The sequence below is a fragment of the Rattus norvegicus genome, chromosome 15 (genome assembly GCF_036323735.1).
Source record: "Rattus norvegicus strain BN/NHsdMcwi chromosome 15, GRCr8, whole genome shotgun sequence".
In the NCBI taxonomy this organism is placed as follows: domain Eukaryota; kingdom Metazoa; phylum Chordata; class Mammalia; order Rodentia; family Muridae; genus Rattus; species Rattus norvegicus.
Genome location: NC_086033.1, coordinates 15,403,340 through 15,426,740, shown reverse-complemented (window position 1 = coordinate 15,426,740; position 23,401 = coordinate 15,403,340). Strand labels below are relative to the sequence as shown.

The following is a 23,401-nucleotide window of genomic DNA, read 5'->3' as shown; positions in this document are numbered from 1 at the left end:
GTGTGTGTGTGTCTGTGTGTGTGTGTCTGTGTGTGCGTGTGTGTGTATCTGCGTGTGTATGTGTCTGTGTGTGTATCTGTGTGTGTATGTGTCTGTGTGTGTCTGTGTGTGTGTCTGTGTGTGCATGTGTGTGTGTCTGTGTGTGTGTCTGTGTGTCTGTGTGTGTGTGTCTGTGTGTGTGCGTGTGTGTGTCTGTGTGTCTGTCTGTGTGTGTGTCTGTCTGTGTGTGTGTCTGTCTGTGTGTGTGTCTGTGTGTGTGTCTGTGTGTGTGCGTGTGTGTGTCTGTGTGTCTGTCTGTGTGTGTGTCTGTGTGTATGTGTCTGTGTGTGTCTGTGTGTGTGTCTGTGTGTCTGTCTGTGTGTGTGTCTGTGTGTGTGTGTCCATGTGTGTGTCTGTGTGTGTGTCTGTGTGTGTGTCTGTGTGTATGTGCATGTGTGTCTGTGTGTCTGTGTGTGTGTGTCTGTGTGTGCATGTGTGTGTGTGTGTGTGTGTGTGAGTGTGTGTGTGTGTTTGTATAAGTATGCATGCGCTTGCCAGTCAGTAGATGGTCAGCTTTGGCCTGGCCACCTCTGATCTGACCACCCCATATCCTTTGGTTCACAGAGCCTTACTAATTGAGTTTTCCTCCTTCTCCCTCTGGTTCTTTGTTCAGCTTGAGGCTTTTTATTCTATCTTCACCACGGAGCAGCAGGACCACGTCAAGTCAGTGGAGTACCTGAGAAATAACTTCCGACCACAGCAGGCTCTGAATGACAGAGTGGTGTCAAAGTCTGCTGTCCGGGATGCCTGGAACCACGACCTGGCAGACTTCTTGGACAACCCACTAGGGACAGAAGCCTCTAAAGGTAAGTTTTGCTTGAGTGCTCCAATCTGAAGAAGGGAGGTTCCTCGTCATAAATGATTTTAAATTATAAAGAGAGTTTTATCCTTAGCACCGGCATAAAATCCAGACTTAGTAGCATGCACCAGTAAGCTAGGCCTGGGAATAAATCTGGGCTGCAGAAACAGAGAGAGTGCCCAGGGCTCATCAGCAGCCAGTATTTCCTAATCAGTGAGCTCCAGGTTCAGTGAGAGACCCTATCTCAAAACCTAAGGTAGAGAAAAATTGAAGGAGACACCTGTTGTCAACCCCTACACACACACACACACAGACACACACACACACACACATACACACACACTGATACATAGACATACACATACACCAATGCACAGACATACACATAGATACACAGACAGATAGACACACACAGATACATAGACAGACACATACACCAATTCACAGGCATACACACAGAACGACACACACAGATACACAGACATACACACACACATACACACACACAGACAGACAGACACATTCACCAATTCACAGACATACACACAGACAGATCGACACACACAGATACACAGACATACACACAGTTACACACACACATTTGAATAGTTAACAAGTCAGCCAGAAATTAGAACTTGGTGTTAAGAGCCTTTGTTTCTCTCTGCTAAAAGGAATTTGTCCAGACAGTAGAAATGATGTGCAAATGACTTTGGTTAGATTTGTTTAAAATTGCCCTCTGACTAGTAGTAACAGATCAGTCATTCTCTATTTTTACTCTATACTTCCAAACTAACTAGTAATGTCTGAATGAAACTCTTGCTAAGTCAAGTGCTTGTCTTACTTGTGTGTTCTATGTTGTTTGTTTTTGAAGCAGGGTCTCATGTAGTCCAGACTGGCCTCATGTTTGCAAAGCAGGCAGAGATGACCCTGAGTTCCCGATCTTCCTGTTTCTGCCTCCTAAGGGCTGAGATTATAAGCATAAGCCACCATGCCTTTCAGTTCGTGCAGTGCTGGCAATAGAGCTCAAGGATTTGTGCACATTGGGTCGAAGCACACTCCCTGCTGAGCCACATCCTAGGCCTGTCCTACCTGTCAGGCATTTCTCTGAACTGAAACGCCAGGATCTTTGAAGTCCTCGGAGCATGCAGCCTTCCTGCAGACTCCCAGGCATGCTAAGCAAAGGGTGCAACTTAGCTTTGAATGCCCCAAAAACCACTGGCTTCTTAAACCATTGAAGACTTAGTTCTAGTAACTGGGAAGAATGGGTTCATCACTGACTGGCATCTTCCTTACACCTCTGCCTTGTTATGCACATGCGTTCCTCTCCCAGGAACCTTCCTTCTCTCAGCCTTGTAACTGTGATGTGCTTCTTAGGAAGCACGTGGAGAAATATGTCTGGTCAAAGCTCTAGTCCTGGGGGTGATGGAGGGGACAACAAAAATATTTGCATTGGTGCGAGGACATGGCTGTTTCCCAACTGAGCGTTCTCTTCCTTTGGAGTTGTGTATTCGTGTGGCTTTGAAAGAGCCCATGTGCTTCATCAGCAAGAAAAGCAGACTGTGCTCTCTCTGGTGTGGTAAGTGGCATGGGAGTTTGTTCTAAGAGGTCCCCAACACCATTATCATCAGCACGTGTACTTGTAGGTCCAGATGCATGAGATGATAGTCCACAAACTCCTGTACTTAGTTAACAGTGCTAAGCCTGTTTTCTAAGTTCCTAAACCAAAAGGAAGATGTCTGTAAGAGCAGAGCACAGTGTGGGGGTGGGAGCAGGAATGGGGAGGGATGAGACTCTTGTCTGTCTGCGGTTTAGTACGGGACACTGAAAGGCTTGGGAGTCAAGTCTCTAGCTACTGTCAGCGGCAGGACAGTTGAGATTCCCACAAACCTATGAGATGACTCAGGCCAGATTGCCATTGAAAAATCCTCACTTGGGCTAACTTTTAAAACTCAGCTAAAAATAACTGAACTTGAAGGCTTTTCCACAAGAGAACTTTGAGAAAGGAGACCTCTCCAGGGCTCACTCCTGTTGAGAATTCTGTGCCAGGGAGGGGGGATCTGGATCTAGAGGAACACACAGACTGCTAACACGAAATGCTGAGAGCAGGGCAGTCACAAAGCTCTTTCCTGGAGACTGTGCTAAGTGTGTGAGTGAGTGACCGATGAGAGAACACTTGTCATAGGCAGGGGTCTGAGTCCATAGGACATCTGTTGAAACTTACAAGTCCTTGTATCTGAAATCAAAGCAGGGGACCAGGGAAGAGACAATGGTGGATATAAAGACTGCTTACTAAGGAACATACTCCTGAAAATGTAAGTGAGCCAGAGAGTGGGGACTGCACTGAGACCCAAAAGTGCTGCTCCCCATTGTCATGACCCCCTTTGTATCATTACCCTTCCCTCCTGCTGCATTCACGCTATATACAGATGGGCCTAAAGATGAAGAATGTGTACCCTACAGGCCATCACATAAAAAAGAAGTGAGAACTTAAATCCCAGATCTACACACTTGTACACCATCCTTATAAGGAAGAAAAGAGAGAAGACACAGCTTCCTCTCGGGTGGCACAAGTGTCTCGTCCCCAATTAGTGAGTTTCTGGGAGGACCTTGTGACCACTGAGGAAAGTCCCTCCCCACACTTGCATTTCACAGACGCCTTCGGTTTGACGTCTAGAGCAGCATATTTGACATAACATCCCTGAAGTCACTGTAAATACCATTTCTACACATCTGGAGAAATACGTATGTATACACAGCCAGCTTGATACATCCCCACACACTAAATACGGCTGACTTATAAGGGTTCGGATCAAAGAGCTAACATTCCCTCTATCCCAGGATGGTCCCCACCCCCTTTCAGATCTGCATTCCCATGGTAACCACTGCCACATAAGTGGCTTTGCCCTGGCGTGCTTGTGAAGTCAGCCGACGAGCGTTCTGTAGTGTCTTTACTCCACACTGATATTGGGAGTGTTTCGTGCAATGGTTTGTTCTTTCTTAGGACTACATTTCACATATGACTATTCCAGAAAATATTTACTGTACACACGATTGCGTGATCTGTTTCTAAATTTCAATGAGAGTAAAAAATCCTTGGGCATGCTTCTTAATGACTGTATGTGAGTAGACACTGTCTACTGGAGAAATGTTTAGTTTTGCTTAGACATCGTCAGTTTCCTAGAGTGGCAGTCGAGAGTCATTCTTTACTCTTCTAATTACCCACTAATTATTTATGGTGCTGGAGATTAAATCCTCACACATGCAAGTTACCCTCTGCTGAGCCACACCCCAGCACTCTAACCCCGTCCCCCATTTAAAAACCATCTAGGCTTGCATGTCAACCCCACCACTGCAAATGTACCATTTGGTTATCTTTAGAGGATTCATACTTGGAGGACAATCACTGAAGCCCAGGGTTAGGACATTTCCTTCGCCATGGACTCCCACTCATACCCACTTCTCTTCCCATCCGAAACCCAGGCAACCATAATGATTCCATCTCTCCGTGGTGTTAGGGGATTTATCTCTGCTCTTATAAGTTTCTCTTGATTCCTTTTTATTGTTGAGTTGACCCTCTTTTTTTTTTTGCTTATTAACGTGTGTGTGCATGTGTGTGTGCACGTTCATACTTGTGTTTGTGCTCCTGCCTGCTTGTACATGTACCATGTGTATGCAGGTGACCACAGAGCCCAGAGAAGGACATCAGGTCCCCTAGAACTGGAGTTTAAGGTGGTTATGAGCCACCATGTAAGTGCTGGGAATTGAACCTGGATCTCTTGTGAGATCAGCCAGTGCTCTTAACCACCGAACCATCTCTCCAGCCCTTCTGTTTGTTTTTAATAAGAGCTTTATTGAGATTTAATTAACATACCATAAAGTTTATTACCACTAAGTATCCACAAAAGTGGCTTTGGTGTGGTCAGCAAATTGTACAGCCATCTCTGCTGTCTGCTTCTAGAGCACTTCCATTGTTCTGAAAACAAGTAGCACCCCCTTTCACTAGTCCCCTTTCTGTAACTTCTCCACCCGTCCGTTCTTTCCCCCTGGCAACCACAGATTTACTTTCTGTTTGTCGGGATTGACTTATTCTTGACATTTCCTATCAGTACATCACAGGGCATCTCTGGCCTCTTTCACTTTACATAATATGTATGGGAGCACGAATCAGAAATAAGAGCTGGTATATGGTCAAATAATCACCTAGCACTGTGTTGGGACTGTACAGTTTGTATATCCATCCCTTACTTCCTGGACATTTGGAGCTTTCTGTTGTGCGGTCATTAGGAATGTTGCTGCTCTCACATCAGGACATAATTCTCACACACAGACCTGCCCGTTCATACCAGACCTCTAGGTGTGTAGCTGAAGGGCCAACCCTGCTTTCCTTACATTGGCAGCACCCATTTACTTTGCCATTAATAGTGTACGGAGTGGGTACAGTGTCTTCCCATCCTTGCCAACGCTTGTTTTTGTGCATCTTTTGTATTTTGGCCACACTAATCCAGCTAGTGTACTTTCCCTTTGGACTTTGTTTTCCATTCCTTAATGATTAAGGAGCCTCTCTTTTATTTTTATATGTACATACATGCCATGGCTTTCTCGGTGGCAAAACACCTCTCTGTTTCTCCCCGAGGTGACTGGTAGAGTGACTGGTAGATTCAAGAGCATCGTAGAAGCCACAGGCAATGCTCATAGTCAGCAGACAGCCCAAGGAGCTGACATGGTTGGTCTTAGGGATACTGGCAAAGAGGTGATGCAAGGGAGAGGCAGCCTCCCTTCCCCATCCATTTGCACAGTCTGGACCCTACCAGGGTAGAGGAATGTGCTGCGATCTGACGACAGATCATGAAGGACAGAGCCTGCCTGATTGGCACTCTAGCAGCTTTGCCTCAGAAGCTCTGGGTCCTGATGAAAGAGTCAGTGCTTTATGCTTCTGTCGCATCACTGTCACAGAAGAAAGGAGAGTAAGTTAGTTATCCAAGTCAGCAGTCACCATTAAGCTTCTTTGGCTGGGCGTCTGATCATGAACACTCTTGGCTCCGTAGGCCATAGATCCCTGTTGCAACTCTCCATGTCCACGAGGGAGCCATAAGAGGAGCCAAAGTCAATATGCAAATGAGCAGGCATAGAAAATGTCTCCCAGTGACGCTTCTAAGTCTAGAACAGATTTGTCCTGGGAGCTCAGTTTTGGTCCCTGCTCTAGGGAATATGTCACAGTGAGATGGAGAAAGCATGTGCTTTTTAAGGGTAAATATTGAATATCTTTTTTTTATTTAAATATTTATTTTCTTACATTGATGACCACACTGTCCTTGACGCACCAGAAGAGGGCATCAGATCCAATCACAGATGGTTGTGAGCCACCATGTGGTTGCTGGGAATTGAACTTAGGACCTTTGGAAGAGCAGTCAGTGCTCTTAACCGCTGAGCCATCTCTCCAGCCCCCAATGTTGAATATCTTAAGAGTTGCCATGGGACTAGGGGTGTAGCTAAGTGGGAGACCACATGCAGAAAATGGCCAAGACATAGGAATTCCATCCCCACAGTTTCCTCCCCACCCCATGGTAGTAGTAGAAGCTATGAATTGTTTGGTTTTTACATTCTATTTAGAGATTTAGGAACCTGGCTATCAGCTTCTTACAGTATTCCACCTTTCAACTGGCCATCTTTCCCATTAGTGGTCTAACAAGAGCCTCAGTTAAGTTCATGTAGCCCTCATTATCCCTGGTTCCATAGCTGTGATCTTTAATGAGGATAATGCTGGTTGGGTGCCAAGGAAGGCACCCCATCTCTCCTGTCAGTCCTCTGTCAGGATGATTGGTCGCACCAGCAGGGAGACAACAGAATGCAGCCTGTTACCCACCCCCAACCCCCAGCCAAAGGAAAAAAAGAAGAGGGGAGGACTGGTCACCCCCTTCCTGCACTGTGGTTCAAGACATAACTGACGCCATACAGAAAAAATACAAAGCCCTGATCCCAGAAAATGAAGACAATATTTAGGCTCCATGAATTGTTCGAGGGACGTCCAATTGGCTACTCTGTCCTTTGTCGGTAAATAACTTGGACAGACTTTAGGACTTAATGGGCTGTCATTTCAGTTACTCTTCAGCCCACCCCCGGGTCCATGGAAGGGCACCCTGTGATTAAGTGTGGAACACACTATTGTGAAGAAATTTGGGTTGGCGACTGAAGGAAAATAACTTTGCTTCCAACAGCACAAAACATATGGTTTATTAATTTAACGAAACCTGCTCAACCCACGGTGGAATGGAAGCCACTTGATCTGATAATTTCATTTGATGGCTTAATTAAAGTGACACTGTATAATGTAATAAAACCAGAGGAAATAGAGAGGACACTGGCCGCCCGCATACCCTTCAGTGTCACAGACTCGCGCCTTGGTTTGTAGACAGCGCTGCTCTTCCGCTGAGCTGGGTTTTTTTCAGCTGCGGTCTCGGTGCTAAGGATTGCTTCCTGTTTTGGCTAAGAGTTGTTTTTCAAAGACATATCCATAAGTAACTAGCTGATTTTTAAACCCAAATACATTGAGGCTGAATATCCCATTTTCTTCCTAAATGAGCAAACAAAGGAGAAAATCCAAGATTGCTGTGGAGTTTGATGTTAGAATGTTGGCTTTTCTGCTATTTATGGAGAAAATATTAATGCTCCATTTTCAGTTCAGTCATCTCCACGCAGAACATTAATGAGCTACAATTACTTGATCTTAGTAAAGGGAAGCTCTAGTAGATACACGTCACTCCTTCGTAGGCAGCTGCTCTTCCTAAAAACCCTTCTGAAGAGTTCTCTCGTTGCCTCCAGAAACTCTCAGGGCAGGTACATGCTAAAGAAGAACTGTTGCATGCAGCTCGCAGAGTGTTAGTAGTTAACTCTCTGGTTTCGAAAATAATAAAGGTTTGCTGTGCTTTTAACCTGAGAGTGGGTAAGAAGAAAGCAAGATACAGGCTTGATTTAAAACTCAGAACATGCTAGGGTCAACCATCTAAATGTCCAGTGTTCCATAACTCCTCTCATAGGATGTAAATGTATAAGTCTGTGTCAGTTACCTTTAATTGCTTGACACAATGTTAGTATTCTGCCGACATCTTATATTGCCTGTTTCCTGTCGCTATAGCATGATACCCAAGACTGGGCAATTTGTTTAAAATCAGTAATAAGGTTTGTGTAACCTGACCCAGCCTCTGGTAAGGGACTCAAGAAGTTCCCGCTCAAGAACGTCAGAAAGAGAGTATGCTGAGAAGAGAGAAGACAGACAGTTGGCCTGCCCTCTAACAGCCCACTTTCCCCAAAACTCATTCACTGCCCTAGGGAGCTACATCAGCTCCTGGTTGAGGATGGAGCGCCTTTCTCTCAAATCCTCACTGGTGTGTATTTAATTGAGGACCATGCTCCAGCATGAGTCTGGTTAGAGACAAGGCATATTCAAATCGTAGCTGACATTGCCTGTTTTACCCACTGTTAACAACCAGTAGTTTTACCTTCACCTGTGTGTTCAGCTGCCTTTGAAAAGGTTCCCAAGGAAACTGGCTGTGCCCAGGAAGAGGCTGGTGGTGCCAGATGCTGTGCTGGCCTTGCTACATGCACATATGTTTTATTTAATTTTCAGAATGCCTCCAGCCAGGTCTTACCACATATCTGTTGGGTATCACTAGGCACTAGAGGTAAAGGCAAGCATCATGGGGACCGGGAAGATGATTCTGTAGGTAAATGGCTTCATGCAAACATGAAGACCTAGCTTTAGATTCCCAGCAGCCATGTAAAAGCCAGTAGCTGGGGCACACATCTATAATCACAGAGGAGGATTCCTTGAGCTCGTTAGCTGGCTGGTCTCTCCAGATTTGGTGAGCTCCAGGTTCAGCGCCAGATCTTATTTCGAAATCCTAGGCGATGCAAGAAGTCACGTGGCTGTTGACCTTTGACCTCCATGTGCACACATAACCAGCCCCGAATCCCCACCCCATGCTGCCACTGTGCATGCATATGCACTAGGACGAGTGCACACATGTGCACGAGAACACACACACACACACACACACACACACACACACACACTATCCAATTACTTACCTCTTTACATATAGATAGACACATAGACATTTTACATTGTGAATGGAAGAAATAAACAGGGCAAGTATGGGCCTTCATACCCGGGTATTACTGGTTTTACCAGAAATCAGTCATGTTCTAAGAGTAGAGGAGGTCTTCCTTGAGCAGGGCAGTCCAGCATTCTTTATGTGTTTGGTGTTAGGTGTTCTGCCAAGTTATCTTGGGTGTTTCCTGTATAGACTACCAAGGTCCTGAGTATGGATTAGCCCCTGGGAGGGCAGGAATGTAATCCTGCAGAGATGTAGAGGAAAAGGTCATTTGCAAAGGCCCTTGGGTATAGGAAGAAGCATCGGGGACCAGTGGGCAAAGGGAAGCGAGATTAGACATAGGGCAGGGAAGCTGGACCTATGTGGAGTCAAGAAGGTTGATAAGGTATTGTGATAACACGTTTGCAGCCCTGGTCAGTGATCTGAACAGGTGTGTGAGCCTCTCCCATTGGCTGTATTGTTAAAAAAAAAAAGTAGTAGAGTCTACAAGTCCAGCAGGAGCCTGCTAGGAGGTTTTGAGGTCAGGTGAAGTGATTGGGAATTACAAGTGTCCAGTTAGGGATGGCAGTCCCCACAGGATGGATGGATGGATGGATGGATGGATGGATGGATGGATGGATGGATGGATGGATGGATGGATGGATGGGAGGGAGAGTTGGTGGGTGAGTGGATGGATAGATAGATAGATAGATAGATAGATAGATAGATAGATAGATAGATAGATAGACAGACAAAAGGATTGTATAAATCAGCATATACAATATAATTAAAACAATTCAATATCAGTTGCTCATACAGTTACTTTGTGCATTCAGCAGTTCCAGTCTGGTACCAAAGGCCTAAAGCAGAGCTTCTTACTCTGTGGTTTACAACCCCCGTAGAGGTCTCATATCAGATATTTGCATCATGATTCACAACAGCAAAATTACAGTTATGAAGCAGCAATGAAAATCATTTCATGGTTGGAGTCCCCACAACATGAGGAGCTACACTAAAGCTGCACTACCCTTTAGTGTCACAGCATTAGGGAGGGTGAGAACCACTGGCCTAGAGGGCAAGTGGGACTTCTAAATAGAGGGGTTTGTGCATTAGTGGAACCTCACATGCTATCTAGCATCATAGCAGGGGCACAGCCATTCCTTCACTGGGCCTATGGGACAGCCTGAGGCAGTGTTAGACACGAGGCTTGAGAGTCCAAATTTGTTCTTGTGTGCAGTCATCGTACTCCTCGTCTGCCTATGACCTTTTAAACGTGACAGTCTGCGGAACAGATAACAGAGAGTCAGAGATAGGGAAGGTTCTGTGCAGATACTCGCACTTCTGGTGTACAGGTGAGCGGCGAGCTCTGTGTACATCTGGGTGAGAATGTTGTCTGTGACACGATCGCTGACGCTCACATCACAGAACAAGGGGCTCTGCTTCCTGGAAGATGTGTGAAGCTGTTGAAACCCTTCTGGGAGAGTTACTGTTCTGTGTGGAGTGGTTAGTGTCAACGCGACGGAATGCATGATCAGCTAGGAGGTGGGCCTGCTGGCCTGCCTGAAGCGAGATCTTTATTAAATCAACTGATGTGGGAAGACCCCTCTGAACTGTGGACAGGGCCGTTCTCTGGATCCTTGGCTTATCCACTGCTCTGCTTCCTGACTCTGGATGCAGTGTGACTAAGCTCCCCAGGCTCCTGGTGCCTTGACTGACTTCCCAGCCATGATGGATAGGACCTTAAACTGTAAGCTAAAATAAGCTCTGTCTCCCTTAAATTATCCTTATCAGTGTATCTCATCACAGCAACAGGAAGAGAAATGTAGATACTGTGGTCCATGAGTCCTTCCCCCTCCCCAGACCTATCTTGCGTGTCACTTCCCTTGATGTCAGCTCGCTGATGTGCTCCGGCCCCAGTAGCCTGCACCCTCTGGCTCAGGACACTTGACCTTCCTCTGCACCAAACTGATGCTTCTCAACCTTCATAGCTCTGCCTAAAGTGCCCTTCCAAGGGAAGTCTCTTGGCTGCTTTGGTCTAGCCATTTGGGAGGACACCCATACTTTCCCCTGTGGTCACTCTTTTTTTTTCTTAATTTTTTTATTAACTTGAGTATTTCTTATATACATTTAGAGTGTTATTCCCTTTCCCGGTTTCCGGGCAAACATCCCCCTCCCCCCTCCCCTTCCTTATGGGTGTTCCCCTCCCCACCCTCCCCCCATTCCCGCCCTCCCCCCAACAGTCTAGTTCACTGGGGGTTCAGTCTTGGCAGGACCCAGGGCTTCCCCTTCCACTGGTGCTCTTACTAGGCTATTCATTGCTACCTATGAGGTCAGAGTCCAGGGTCAGTCCATGTATAGTCTTTAGGTAGTGGCTTAGTCCCTGGAAGCTCTGGTTGCTTGGCATTGTTGTACATATGGGGTCTCGAGCCCCTTCAAGCTCTTCCAGTTCTTTCTCTGATTCCTTCAACGGGGGTCCTATTCTCAATTCAGTGGTTTGCTGCTGGCCTACGCCTCTGTGTTTGCTGTATTCTGGCTGTGTCTCTCGGGAGAGATCTACATCCGGCTCCTGTCGACCTGCACTTCTTTGCTTCATCCATCTTGTCTAATTGGATGGCTGTATATGCATGGGCCACATGTGGGGCAGGCTCTGAATGGGTGTTCCTTCTGTGTCTGTTTTAATCTTTGCCTCTCTATTCCCTGCCAAGGGTATTCTTGTTCCCCTTTTAAAGAAGGAGTGAAGCATTCCCTGTGGTCACTCTTGACATTTGTTTTAGAATAGATCTCTCTTTTACTACAAGTACCATGATGTGGTAAGACTGTATCTCATGGGTAGGTAGCACTCTCATCATTGCTAACTCTTCAGTGAGTATATGGATGGATGGATGGATGGATGGATGGATGGATGGATGAAATATGCCACATGGCCAGGAACAAGAGCCTTGCTATAATATTGACCCAGTCAGAGCATTTGCTGTTTATCCAGGCTAAGTTCTCATGTAGTAAAAGTGTAACTAGGCATTTAGAGAATGGGGCTACATCTCTCACAGTGCCTACAGCCAGAGGGCTTCTTCTACTGTAGCCAAAGTTCTCCCAAACCTAAGTGTTCATTTCAAAACAGCCATGCCGAGAGGGCTTGCTTCACTGTCTAGATCAACCTAACAGCATAGAAAGCGCTTATAGACTGGCAGGTGCTGGCTGGAGTCAAGTGTCCCGGGTACCACTGCTGCCGGGTCTTGGGAGCTAGTGAGCCAATTCTGGTAGTAGGTGCCAGGGGCTGTCAATCGTTTTCACGTTATAAATATTACCTAATTACTTAATCCTCTCTGTCTCCAGGCGGGTAGTCGGCGTTTGAGCTTCAAGGCCAACTTTGCATCCCTCCCACAGCTTCTACTTTCTTTTGCTCGCCAGATAAATCTGTTCTGACATTGGGCTTATTCATGTGGGCATGGTGGTGCTTGTGAACAACCATGTGGAAATTAATAAAGACTCACGGTGTCCTTCCTCCCAGCGCGAGGTACTTCCTCTTTCCTGCTAAACTGCAGTCAGTCACTGCTCCTGAAACACGGGGTGCTGAGATTGCAGGCATCTCTCTGCAGAGGAATGTACCCCAGAGCCAGTGGATTTCCCCAATTCTTCCCAACGATTATTCCTCAGGCCTCCTTGTGGATGCCATTCTTTAACTATTGCACAAGGACTTGGGCATGACCCTCACTTTCTCATGACCTAAGAAACAACCATGTCCCCTGCCCCGTAGAAATAGGAAGAGTCATGAATCCAGCTTGGGGAACCTTGGGAGGCTGACTCTACATTCATTCTTGGTTTTTTGTTTGTTTGTTTGTTTGTTTGTTTGTTTGTTTACCTCAGCACACCCAGGGGCCGCCTGGTTTTGGCACTGATCTTGAGACCTCCTGTGCGTGCCTGCCCGTGTGCATGTGTGCGTGCAAGTGTGTGAGTATTTTAATTCCAATGCATTGTCTTGGATTGAGATTCAAATCTTGATTCTCGAATGTCAGATCTCTCCTTGCCTGGAGGAGACCCACTGCCTAGCTGAGAGCTGTCAGCTGATATCAAGTGCCCAGAGCAATGTTTCTTGGCTGGCACCAGGAAAGGCTTCTCTGAAGAGAGGAGGAGCCTTCTCAAAGAGGAATGGGCTGACCACGTAAAGCTGTTACCAGCCTCACGGCCTGTGCTCCTTGAAGCATATGGGCCCAGTTGTTAGAAGTAGCCTAGTGTCACAGCTGGCTCCTTCTCCTGCATGGAGAGGGCTGGTATTTAATAGGTATAGGCACAGGGTTTCCTAGAGCCCACTACCCATTCCTAATCTTGTCTGCACTTCCTAACCCTAATTTATTTCAGTGAAAGCCTAGCTATCCTGTCTGTGCGGGACACGTGGAACTTTTTTATCATGTCCGTTGAGATAGTTTAAAAGGACAGCTTATAGAGTGTTAGACTGCTACACAGAGCTCCTCCTTTGGTTGCCAAAGATGTCTTTGGACCTCTATTTTGTGTGACACAGCTGTTTTTCTCTTTTCATAGCTGTAAAATCACCCTAGCAGTCAAAAATGTGACTTTGCACTTCAGGAAACCACATCACAATGCAGGGGCACTGGGTCTCTGACACAGATCTCCTATTATGAGTCTATGTGTAGACTTAGGTCCGAGAGATGGATCACCAAACACATGGAAGGAAGGCCCAGGTAAGGTGGTGCCAGTCCACTTTGTTCTTATGACTTGGTGTCACCGTTTTTCAAGGTGAGGGAAGACAGCATCCCAGAGAATGAGGAAGACGTCCAGTCTTCCACTCTGGACCCCAAGGCTTAGCAGTTCTCGTTAACTGTGGCCTTCTGAACTCTGCCACCTCCTTTAGTGTCAAGCCAAACAATGCTCCTTCCTGTACAGGATGTGGACGCACTTCCCACAGCCATTAGCTCTCAGAAGATGAAGGGTGTCATGAATAAAACAGAGTCCAGGGTGGTCCGGGGAGGGCTGGGAAAGTCCGGAATGCACACTTGGAGCTCTGACACACGGAATGTGTGTCCTGCCTCCTTGGGCAGCTTGTTTGCTGAGCATGAAGCACAGTACAGCAGTGCTCCCTGTACCCCTTCAGAGCTGGGCCTCTGTGCTGCTTGCAGCTAACTCTAACCCTTGTTTGCCAAGAATCAGGGCTGCAGTTCAGAGCTACTGCCAGAGGTGGAGCATATACCCCTGAAGTTAGTGTGACAGTCGCAAGGCAGTATAGAAGGGAGGCTTGATGTGGTCAGCCTGTGCTCAACAGAACTTAGGGTGACTGGAACCAGAGTTCCCCATAGGTACCTCCAGGGGGTAGCTACTTAGCCAAATCTGACTTCTGGAGTCAGGTCTACGTGAGAAGAATCTTGACCACCGTCCTTAGCAGATTTGGGTTCTACTCTGACAACAGGCTTTCCTGTGCTGCCTGTGCACATCCCCACGGCAGGGCCATGATAGCCTGACCCGGCCTAACTGTCACCCTCCCCATTCCCCACTTAAACACCTGCTTATATTGCCGACTCAGTTCAGCCTCTCTGCTCAGCAGCTCTCCCAGCCAACCCGCCCTACAAATCCAGATTCCCAGTTCTTTTTCAAACTTTTGTCAATGCTTCTATAATATTGTCCTTAAAAGCATATCATTATGTTCCTTAGTGCCGGGAGTGTGTAACTCCCGGGCTGACATTAATCCTAACTCTAACCCTCAGTTTATCAATTTGGGAAGTATCCATCCATAGTCCTCAGATTTATCTATAATTTTAGATGTGATTCAATAAAACATAAATGATTACAAAGAAAGGCAGCTATTTGTAGATAATATGACAATATTTTTTAAATTATGTCATACTGTACACACACACACACACACACACATCAGCTCTGCTGCTGCTGTGGGAAAACACCATGACCAAGGCAACTTATGAAAGAGATAGTCTATTTGGGCAAGATATAAGGCAAGACATGAGGGAAGCGTGAAAGAGAAGGGACCTTTTGTGCAAATGTCACTAGCCCCAGAAGAAGCCACAGTTAAAAGGCCACGGTGTTGACAAATGTTACCCACAAAGGACAGCGTTCCCAGTCTGAGGAGTTCGAGTAGCCTCCCAATGTCTTTGCATCATCATGGAGATGGGATTAGAGACAGGGAACGTGGGAGAACAAACAGCTGCTTTCTGCCTCTCTCCCAGGTTCAAATCAGGCTGACTTATCTCCCACTCCATGTCTCACGATCTGCTTAGCGACCTGGTCTCCAGGACTGTGGAGTCCTCAGTCTGAATGGAGATGTCCTTCATGTGTGACCATCAGAGACGAGGGCAGAGCCTGCCTTCAGGCAGTATGTTCTTGGCAACCCTCAGACCATGGTTTTTGGAAGATAAGAATGCAAGTCATGCGAGGGTCACTCTAAGTTGCCCTCCAGTTCCGGTACCTTCTTCAGAGTGGTGTGCCCTTCATGAGCTCTTGGACATGGGAGAAAGGGAGGTGACATTCTGAGGCACCAATATTTCTAGGGTTCTGGATTTTTGGGGGTGTTTTTGTTTGTTTGTTTGTTTGTTTTTCCTGTCTGATCTGCTGTGGAGACTCTGAAACAGTAAGAGACCTTTCTCCTCATGTCAGGTTTCTGGAAAGTTCCCTGCATTAAAGGGGTCCTGAGCTGAGCTGGGGTGATGTGCCACCCTCTGTGTGCATGCGTCAGCCCCTCTCCACCCTGGCCTGGCTTCTGTCACTATGGGTAGGATGTGCAATAGTTAATTAAGCCTGTGTGTGCCAAAGTGCTATGTGTGAGCAGTCCGTGTTTCACATTGATCCACAGTTGGCCCGCTGCCTCAAGTGGAAGACCTGAGTGGAGATCCCTGGAGTAGCCATTTACTCTGACAGCTTAAGACACTTGGGGGTCGCACTATCGGAGCAGGTCCCAGTACCTCATCTAAATCCCCAAATGAGAAGGGCCAGGGGAGACTTAGATTGGCTTTTGGAACCTCTGAGAAAATATCCTTGACGTTGATGTGAAATCAGAGGACCTCGGGTGCCCGGTTAGGAGCCTCTTCGTTATTTAACGAAAGCAGGGCTCATAATTAAAGGTGGTTCAGAGGAAAAGCAAGAACTCTCCGTGCTGCCAGGGAATGTCATGCTACATGTCTGTGAGGAGCAATCAGGCCCCAGCGAGCATGGAATCAGGCCCCTGGAAGGGAGGGGCTGATGTCAAAGCCATCCCCCGGGGCCGTTTGTTTAGCGAGCAGGGTGTGGCGCCTCCTGCACAGTTAAAAGGCTTTGATTTTATACAAAAGGATGTGTCAAAATGTCCCAGATGACAGGGTTTGCAGTGGCCGCCACTAGGGAAGGAAGGATGTGGAAAATAGGCGTCTGCCCCTGCACTCCCAGACTGGAGGGTCAGGCTCTGCATGAGGAGACTATGTAAGGGCAACAGGGTGTGGTGGGAACTGTGCTAAAGATGAACTACCCATAGTTAAAGGAGATCCTTGCCCTGCTGTTCTAGCCGATCCGATTTAAACATCCAGACTTACAAGCAAAAGCTATTGGGCCTGAATGTCCCGGGGGCCTGAGGCCCACAGCCCGTACTTTATTTACACTGTGCCTGTTAGGTTCACCCCCAACCCTATGAGGAAGCCATTTCATACAGCAGCCCATCATACAGATGAGAAGGTAAGAGGCCACCAAGATCCCAAGTCCCACACTTGGATACATCAGCTTTCTAAAAACCCTCCCGTCAAACTGTGCACCCTTCCTGATTTCTTTTCTTGCTGGGCTTGAAAGGAAGGCCTTGATCGATGCCATGGTTTCCAACTGCACACACAAGCAGAACCTTTGGCACAGGCACAAGCGGGCCTCTCGCTCGTTCTCCAGCCTGGAGTAGCACTTGCTGCTTCTGGAGACCGGATGTGTTTCCTGAGTCACACACATCCCCTTGCTCTGAGGGGCAACGTAGAGAATGTAGACAGAAGTCCCTGAATGTGGTGACGGCAGGAGTGAGCTGGGTAGCCCTGACTGTACAGATGGGGTCTTTCTCAACGGAGTGAAGGGGGAAAATCGTTTCTAAGAATGATATCTATGGTGATGATACACAAGGTGCAGGTGATCAGTGGTGTGGTCCCTCCCTGGAGGTCAAAGCGACAGGGAGGTGAGGAGGTGAAATGGAAGGGGCAGAGGGCCTATGTGATATTGGAGGCAGATCACTCGCTGGAGGAGAGCTGGCAGATACTGGTGACTGAGGACCAAGGTGGAAGCCTGGAAGGTTGGAAATGGAAGGAGTCCATACTACAGGCCTGTGGACCAGGGAATGGCCAAGGATCTTAAACCAGCACCATCAACTTGCTTCCTGTTCAAAAGCACATGCATGTCAGCCACTCCTGTAGACTCAGGCAGCGTACAGGACACAACCAAAGAGGTACCAGCCACATCTTACTCCAGTCAGGGAGGCTGATTGCTCCAGATAGTCAATGAAGCAGCAGTGTGATTTGGGGTGAGCGCCATGAAGGGTCTCCGCTCTGTGGAGAAGCTGCCTATAAGCTGTGCTCAGGGGTTGGATTCTGTGCCGAGAATACAAACACGCTTGTTCCTTTTCATCTTCAAAACCTCACCCACCACCAAATTCTGTACAACATGAACTGAGATGTTCCTATCTTTAAGCAATACAAAAACGGTCAGAGTTCGAGGCCCACAGGGACCTCTGAGATTTACCATCGGTGTAAGTTCTGGTCACAGCCACCCTCGGCCACAAGCTCACCACCTCTGCAGCTTTGTGCTTTGAAAGCAAAAGAGACTGCATGACTTTCAAAGCCCAAAATATTTCCTGTGTGCACTTTTTTATTGATACAAATGCCAAACTCTCCTGACACAGTGTTCCACACAGCCCTTTCTCACGTTATCCCCATTGTTCAGAAACCCACTGTCCAGGAAGATGAGAAAAAGCTTAGAAGCAGAACAAGAAGAGATTTCTCTCATATTGGACTTCCCAACTTGGGGCTCACGTGAGGAGGGCTGCTCGCTCCACCTCGTGCTACCTGTAGCCTGGTCTGGGCATCTGAGGCAAGCATGTGTCTTGGGTGACCACTTAGTTGCAGTCCTCTCCCCCAGCAAGTGGTCCTGTCCCCTGAGACCTTAACTCAGCAATTGCCACTCAAAGCAATGGCATCTAACACTATTATAGACATGGCCTCCCGACTCCATCATTAACTTACCTACAGACCTTATGCCTCTATTGTTCTTGTTGGCTTGTTTGGGGTTTTGGTTTATTTGTGTTTGAGGCAGGGTCTCACTGTGTTGCTCAGATTTAAGAACCTCTTTCCTCTGGCTGCCATGTCCCGCCCACTTTCATTTTATTTTTTTCCACATCAAATTATATGTAATCCTACTTCACACATATAGGAAGAGGTAGATTGTACATCAGACGTGGGATCCTAGAATGTTTGCGACTGTTGTCTACGGTCACGGCAACATTTAGGGTCAATCTCTTTAACTCCCTTCTTGCCTTCTGAATGAATCATCTTTCTCTGCATAGAAAAGCCCAGCCATTTTCATTTCAAAAATAAATAAATAAATAAATAAATAAATAAATAAATAAATAAATAAGGATGGTGCATCTGCATGTGGGTGCTAAGATTATTTATGTGGTTGTGATGTAACTGCTGGGGAGATGTGTCCCTCAGAGCCACCACTGATGGCGGCAGGGGAGGAAAATACAAGGAAAATAAGGACATGGTAGGAAGTGAGAGAGGTGGACGTTAGGTCATCGTCGCAGAGTAAAGAATACTGCTGATATATAAAACTGCTCCTCCACCACCACCACCACCAGTGTTAAAAAGGACGGAGCTGTGGATCTTTGCTGACTTTTTTCTCTGTCCCTTTTTGCTGTCTGGAGAAACAGAAACCTAGCAAATTAGACTATTTAAAAACGGTACCTTGTCGCCCCCTAGTGTCTCTCTTCTGTCATGTCACGTTTGGGCATTCCAACAGTCTTCACAGTCTTTGTTTGAAGCCCCTGCTCTGAAGGCAAACGCGGGGCAGCTTGATCAGGGGTGCTCTGAAGGGCAAGGTGCATGCCTCACCAAATCCCCCGTCATTCACGTGAAGCACATCTCTCCTACAGACGCAAAGGAGCCTCGTGCCAGGCACGGCCGCTGTGCCTCCTCCATGGCTGCAACCTCAGAGGCTCTCTGCAGAAGTGTGCCCAGAGGCTCCAGAGACTGCCTTAGGTTTGGGAGTTTGGGTCCGGAAAAGAGGCGTGTGACCCTTTCGGGCTTCCGGAAGGTTCCGTGCTGTTCCCGACCGGCTGCACCCGTGAGCTCGCCTGTCACTTAGCTCCTGTGCCTCATGGCGGCAGCTGTTCTTTCACTCCCCGCTCATAAGTGCCTCCCACTACCTGATATCTCAGTTTCCCACTCTGTTTGTTCTAGAGGTTGCCATCGTCCCAGTCCAGTCCCTGGCTTAGTGTGCAGCACCCACCTTGGGAGTCTTTGTCAGAACAACCTCATCTTGGCACTCTGGACTAACTTTTCTAGTGGTTCCCAGAAGCTTCAGATATAAAGGACAGAACTTTTAACCCAGCCTCCAGGCTTCCCCATCTCCCTATTTTGGTCCCATCATGGTCCTGTACAGACTCTGGAATATTACTCCGGTGTCCCTTCCTCTGCCTCCACTTCTTCCCCAACCTCTACCCAAGTAGACTTGGCTCAGCTCTCAATTGAAAGAACCTTCCTCGGGTTGGGGATGTAGCTCAGTGGTAGAGCGCTTGCCTAGCAAGCGCAAGGTCCTGGGTTCGGTCCCCAGCTCAAAAAAAAAAAAAAAGGAAAGAACCTTCCTCAAGGGAGTCAGCCCCAGCAGGGTCAGATCCTTCTTCCAAGTGCTTCTACAGGATGTGAGTTTCTCTTTCCCAACATCTGTTCCGTCCTTGTGTTCAGTATCAGCCTCGCACGGGTGGTTCCTTCCAAACTCTGCATTTCTCTTTGGAGACTGAGGAAAACGGGCCCTGCAGAGACATTTGCTCGTGTCTAGAGACAGGTTTGGCTGTCACAGAGAAGATGTGGGGGTTGGGGGGAGGGCACGCTTGACCACACGGACAAACATTTGCCACACTGCAGGCTAATCTGGAGTCCTCAATACTGTGGTGAGTTGGCCCTGGACAGATGTGGCTCTATTGTGTCTCCTAAAGCTTCTGAATTACAGGGATGGAAAGCCAGATTAACCTGACCGTCCCTTACTCCCCAGTCAGGGTGGCCACCCGGGAGGAAGCCATCCTTTCTATACCCACAGACCTCCAGTCAAATGTTGTGGCTTCTTCAAAGGGTCAGTCATGAAGAAAAATCGAAGGAGGAAGCTTTATCAGTACAGAGTCATGTGAGAAGGGTAGCAGCTATAGGTCATCTTTAAAAAAAAAAGGGACAAATTTGAAATGGATGTTGTAGGAGAATCCTATAGAGTCAGCAGGTGTTTTCTTAAGTAGGATCATGGGTGATGAGGCTAGATGAGAGAATGTTCTAATTCTGAAAAGTTGCAGGCCTGAGTGTTTAGAGCTGAAGTAACAGAGTATCTACCTGACTAAAATGTAGGGGGCAGAGCACAGCTAAGCTTGCTGACACAGGACTGCAATCTCAAGATTTAGAGCATTAAGGCGGTAGTACCATAACTTTAGGGCTAGCCTGGGCTATGTAGCAAGATTATGTCTCAGAGAATAAAAAGAGATCTGGGAAGATGGCCAAGTTAGCACTGGGAAGACGGCTCAGTTAGCAAAGTGCTTGCCTTGCAATCACGAGGACCTGGGTTTGATCTCCAGAACCCTTACTTAAAAATAGAAGAAATGCCAGGTGTAAAAGGAAACCCCTGAGCATGACCTCAGCACGGAGTAGGCAACCTCCCCTTGGGAAGTTCCAGGCCAGTGGCTAAGTCCTGAGAAATGACATCCACCATTACCAGCCTCCTCCACACTTTAACACCTGTGGATGCATGCTAATGTGCACACGCACACAGGAAGTGGGTGGATAAATAGACGAAGAGAGGAAGGAGAGCTGGTGTGGCACAGCGCTCCTAGGCCTCGAATGGCCAGGGGTGGGTGCCTACCACAGAACCACTTCCTGAGGTCAAAGGGCACACACGTGTGTGGCAAGTGGTGTTGACGCCCTTTAACCTTACCTGTGTCTTCAGTTTGCAGCTCTCCGCCCATCCACATGAAGGTGCAGCCTCTGAACCAGACAGCCCTGCAGGTGTCCTGGAGCCAGCCAGAAACCATCTACCACCCGCCCATCATGAATTACATGATCTCCTATAGCTGGACCAAGAATGAGGATGAGAAGGAGAAGACGTTTACAAAAGACAGTGACAAGGACTTGGTAAGGCCCCCTTGGCCTGAGTCTGGGAGCGTATTCCTCTGGCAGTACCTGGGAAGCATATTTCCTCCTGGGGGGGGGGGAGGCTATGAGGAAGAGATTCCTGAAAGCTGGCAGGCCAGCTAGCCTGGACAAGATTGTGTCTCAAGCAAGAGAGAAAGCAAGGGCTGCACCTGATAGTTGTCCTCTTACTTGTGATGTGGCATGCGGACACTCATGCTCACACACTTTTCTCTCTCTCTCTCTCTCCCTCCCTCCCTCTCTCCCTCCCTATCACTCTCTCCCTCTCTCCCTCCCTCCCTCCCTCTCTCCCTCCCTATCACTCTCTCCCTCTCTCTCTCCCTCCCTCCCTCTCTCCCTCTCCCTCCCTCTCTCTCTCTCTTCTTCCTTTCTCTCTCTCTCTCTCTCTCTCTCTCTCTCTCTCTCTCTCACACACACACACACACACACACACACACACACACAAAGAGAGAGAGAAGGAGAGAGAGGAGAGAGAGAGAGAGAGAGAGAGAGAGAGAAGGAGAGGGAGATCTTGCTTCTCGCTCATTACAAACAAGCCCCTTTCTTCTGATCAGGTTGCTACAGTATTACATGTTATGAGAACACTGTGCAAGTGTTACCTCTTACACTTACCCCACCTCTCCTGCCGCCCCCACATCTTTCCCGCCACAACCATGCCTGCTGCTGTCCACAGTCCCCATCACCCCTTTTTGTCTCACGTGTCCGTATACATTGCCTCCTAGACTCCCGGGCTGTTGTAGATGCCGTGACATAGCTGCCCTCAGTTCGACTACACAGACTCTGTGTCGGGTTAACATCTCTGCTTAGGATTTACCTAAGTGTCTCTCATCAGACCCCCAGTGCAGCCTTTTGAGTATTCCCGTGTGGAGGATCTCTTCTTCCCTTATCATCACAAACCTCCCACAAGCACTATGCTTGAAGACGTTACACAGAGACTGCAAGTGACACATTTGGGTTTGAAAGCCTGGCTGCTTTCTTGTTAATCAAAGGAGGCCCCAGAATAATGAAGCCTGTAATTGTATATGCACATGGAAAATGCTTCAGCTCTGAGTGCGCCTCTTAATGACTTACCACTTTTTTTTTTTATTTCCCAAAAGAAAGTCCTCGGGGCCCATTCAGTCAGTTATAGAATAATACTTTTCATATTCCTTTAGATGAGGATTCTTTTACTTCATTTCCATTTATGTTTTCAATTCCCCCACTAGACATTGTTATCTGGGTCGCATCAGGGAGCAGAGGCCTCCATGAAATGAGAGAAGGCTGTACTGAAAGGCACCCAAGATTACCGGTGTGTCTGAACCTTTCTCTTTTCTTGCTGGAAGTCCGTCGGGGATCTGTCCCCGAAGTCGAGCTTACATTCATCAGCAGAAACCATCTAGGCGCTTCCTCCGTTTCTTGTTCTAAGTGGAAAATAATTAAATATGCAGAGATAAAGAGACACCGGCATGGAGTGAATTCTCCTAGGTTCCCACATCAATGGACTGAAGATTTTACTCTGAATAGAAGATGGGGGCAGAGGTCTAGGGAACCAGGAATAAATTGGAGTGAGAGAGCTAGATGTGTGGTGTGGCATGCTTTGACAGCACGTCCCATTTTGTAAGAGTTCCTAGAGGCTTTCTTTTCCTTCTGAGGCACACAAAATTCATTTCTTATTTCTGCCACATGTCCGGAGTGCCGACTCTGGGCAGTGCTCGTCTCTAACTTTTGGTGAACACAAGGCATTTTCCTGCCTGCGTTCATCTCCCAGCCCACGCTGTCATCACAGCCCCCGTAGGTGGTATTCACTGTTTTTTCCTAAGAGAAATTCATGCAGCCTGTGGCTGAGTGACACTTAACTCCCTGTTCCCATGAGGAAGCTGTTCTCAGTGTTGCCGTGGTCACACGCTAATACCAGCATAGAGGATTATGGTAGCTACACAAGGAATACCCTCTTGATAGTTCAGTTCAGACTGGCCCAGGGTACACACGTCTGCGAGGAGACCCAGAATCTGTCAGCACCTCTGGAGACCAGTAGCATTCACTGCTTGTTTCTCCAGAAGCAGTAGTGCCTGTTCTGTAGGTATGTTCTGTTTCCTCAGGGTTAAAGTCTGCTGAGGCAAACCGACAAGGAA

The 23,401-nt window shown here is 47.5% G+C and overlaps 1 protein-coding gene across 6 annotated transcripts in view; it reads left to right on the top strand.

The window, feature by feature from the left end:
• Positions 1-23,401, top strand: part of Ptprg (protein tyrosine phosphatase, receptor type, G) — a 683,913-nt gene that overhangs the window by 555,841 nt on the left and 104,671 nt on the right. For all 6 annotated transcript variants that reach the window (XM_063273947.1, XM_063273946.1, XM_063273945.1 and 3 more), the window contains 2 exons: positions 653-845; positions 21,088-21,272. In XM_063273947.1, coding sequence (XP_063130017.1) covers positions 653-845; positions 21,088-21,272 — 378 coding nt within the window. The remainder of the gene's footprint in view (positions 1-652; positions 846-21,087; positions 21,273-23,401) is intronic.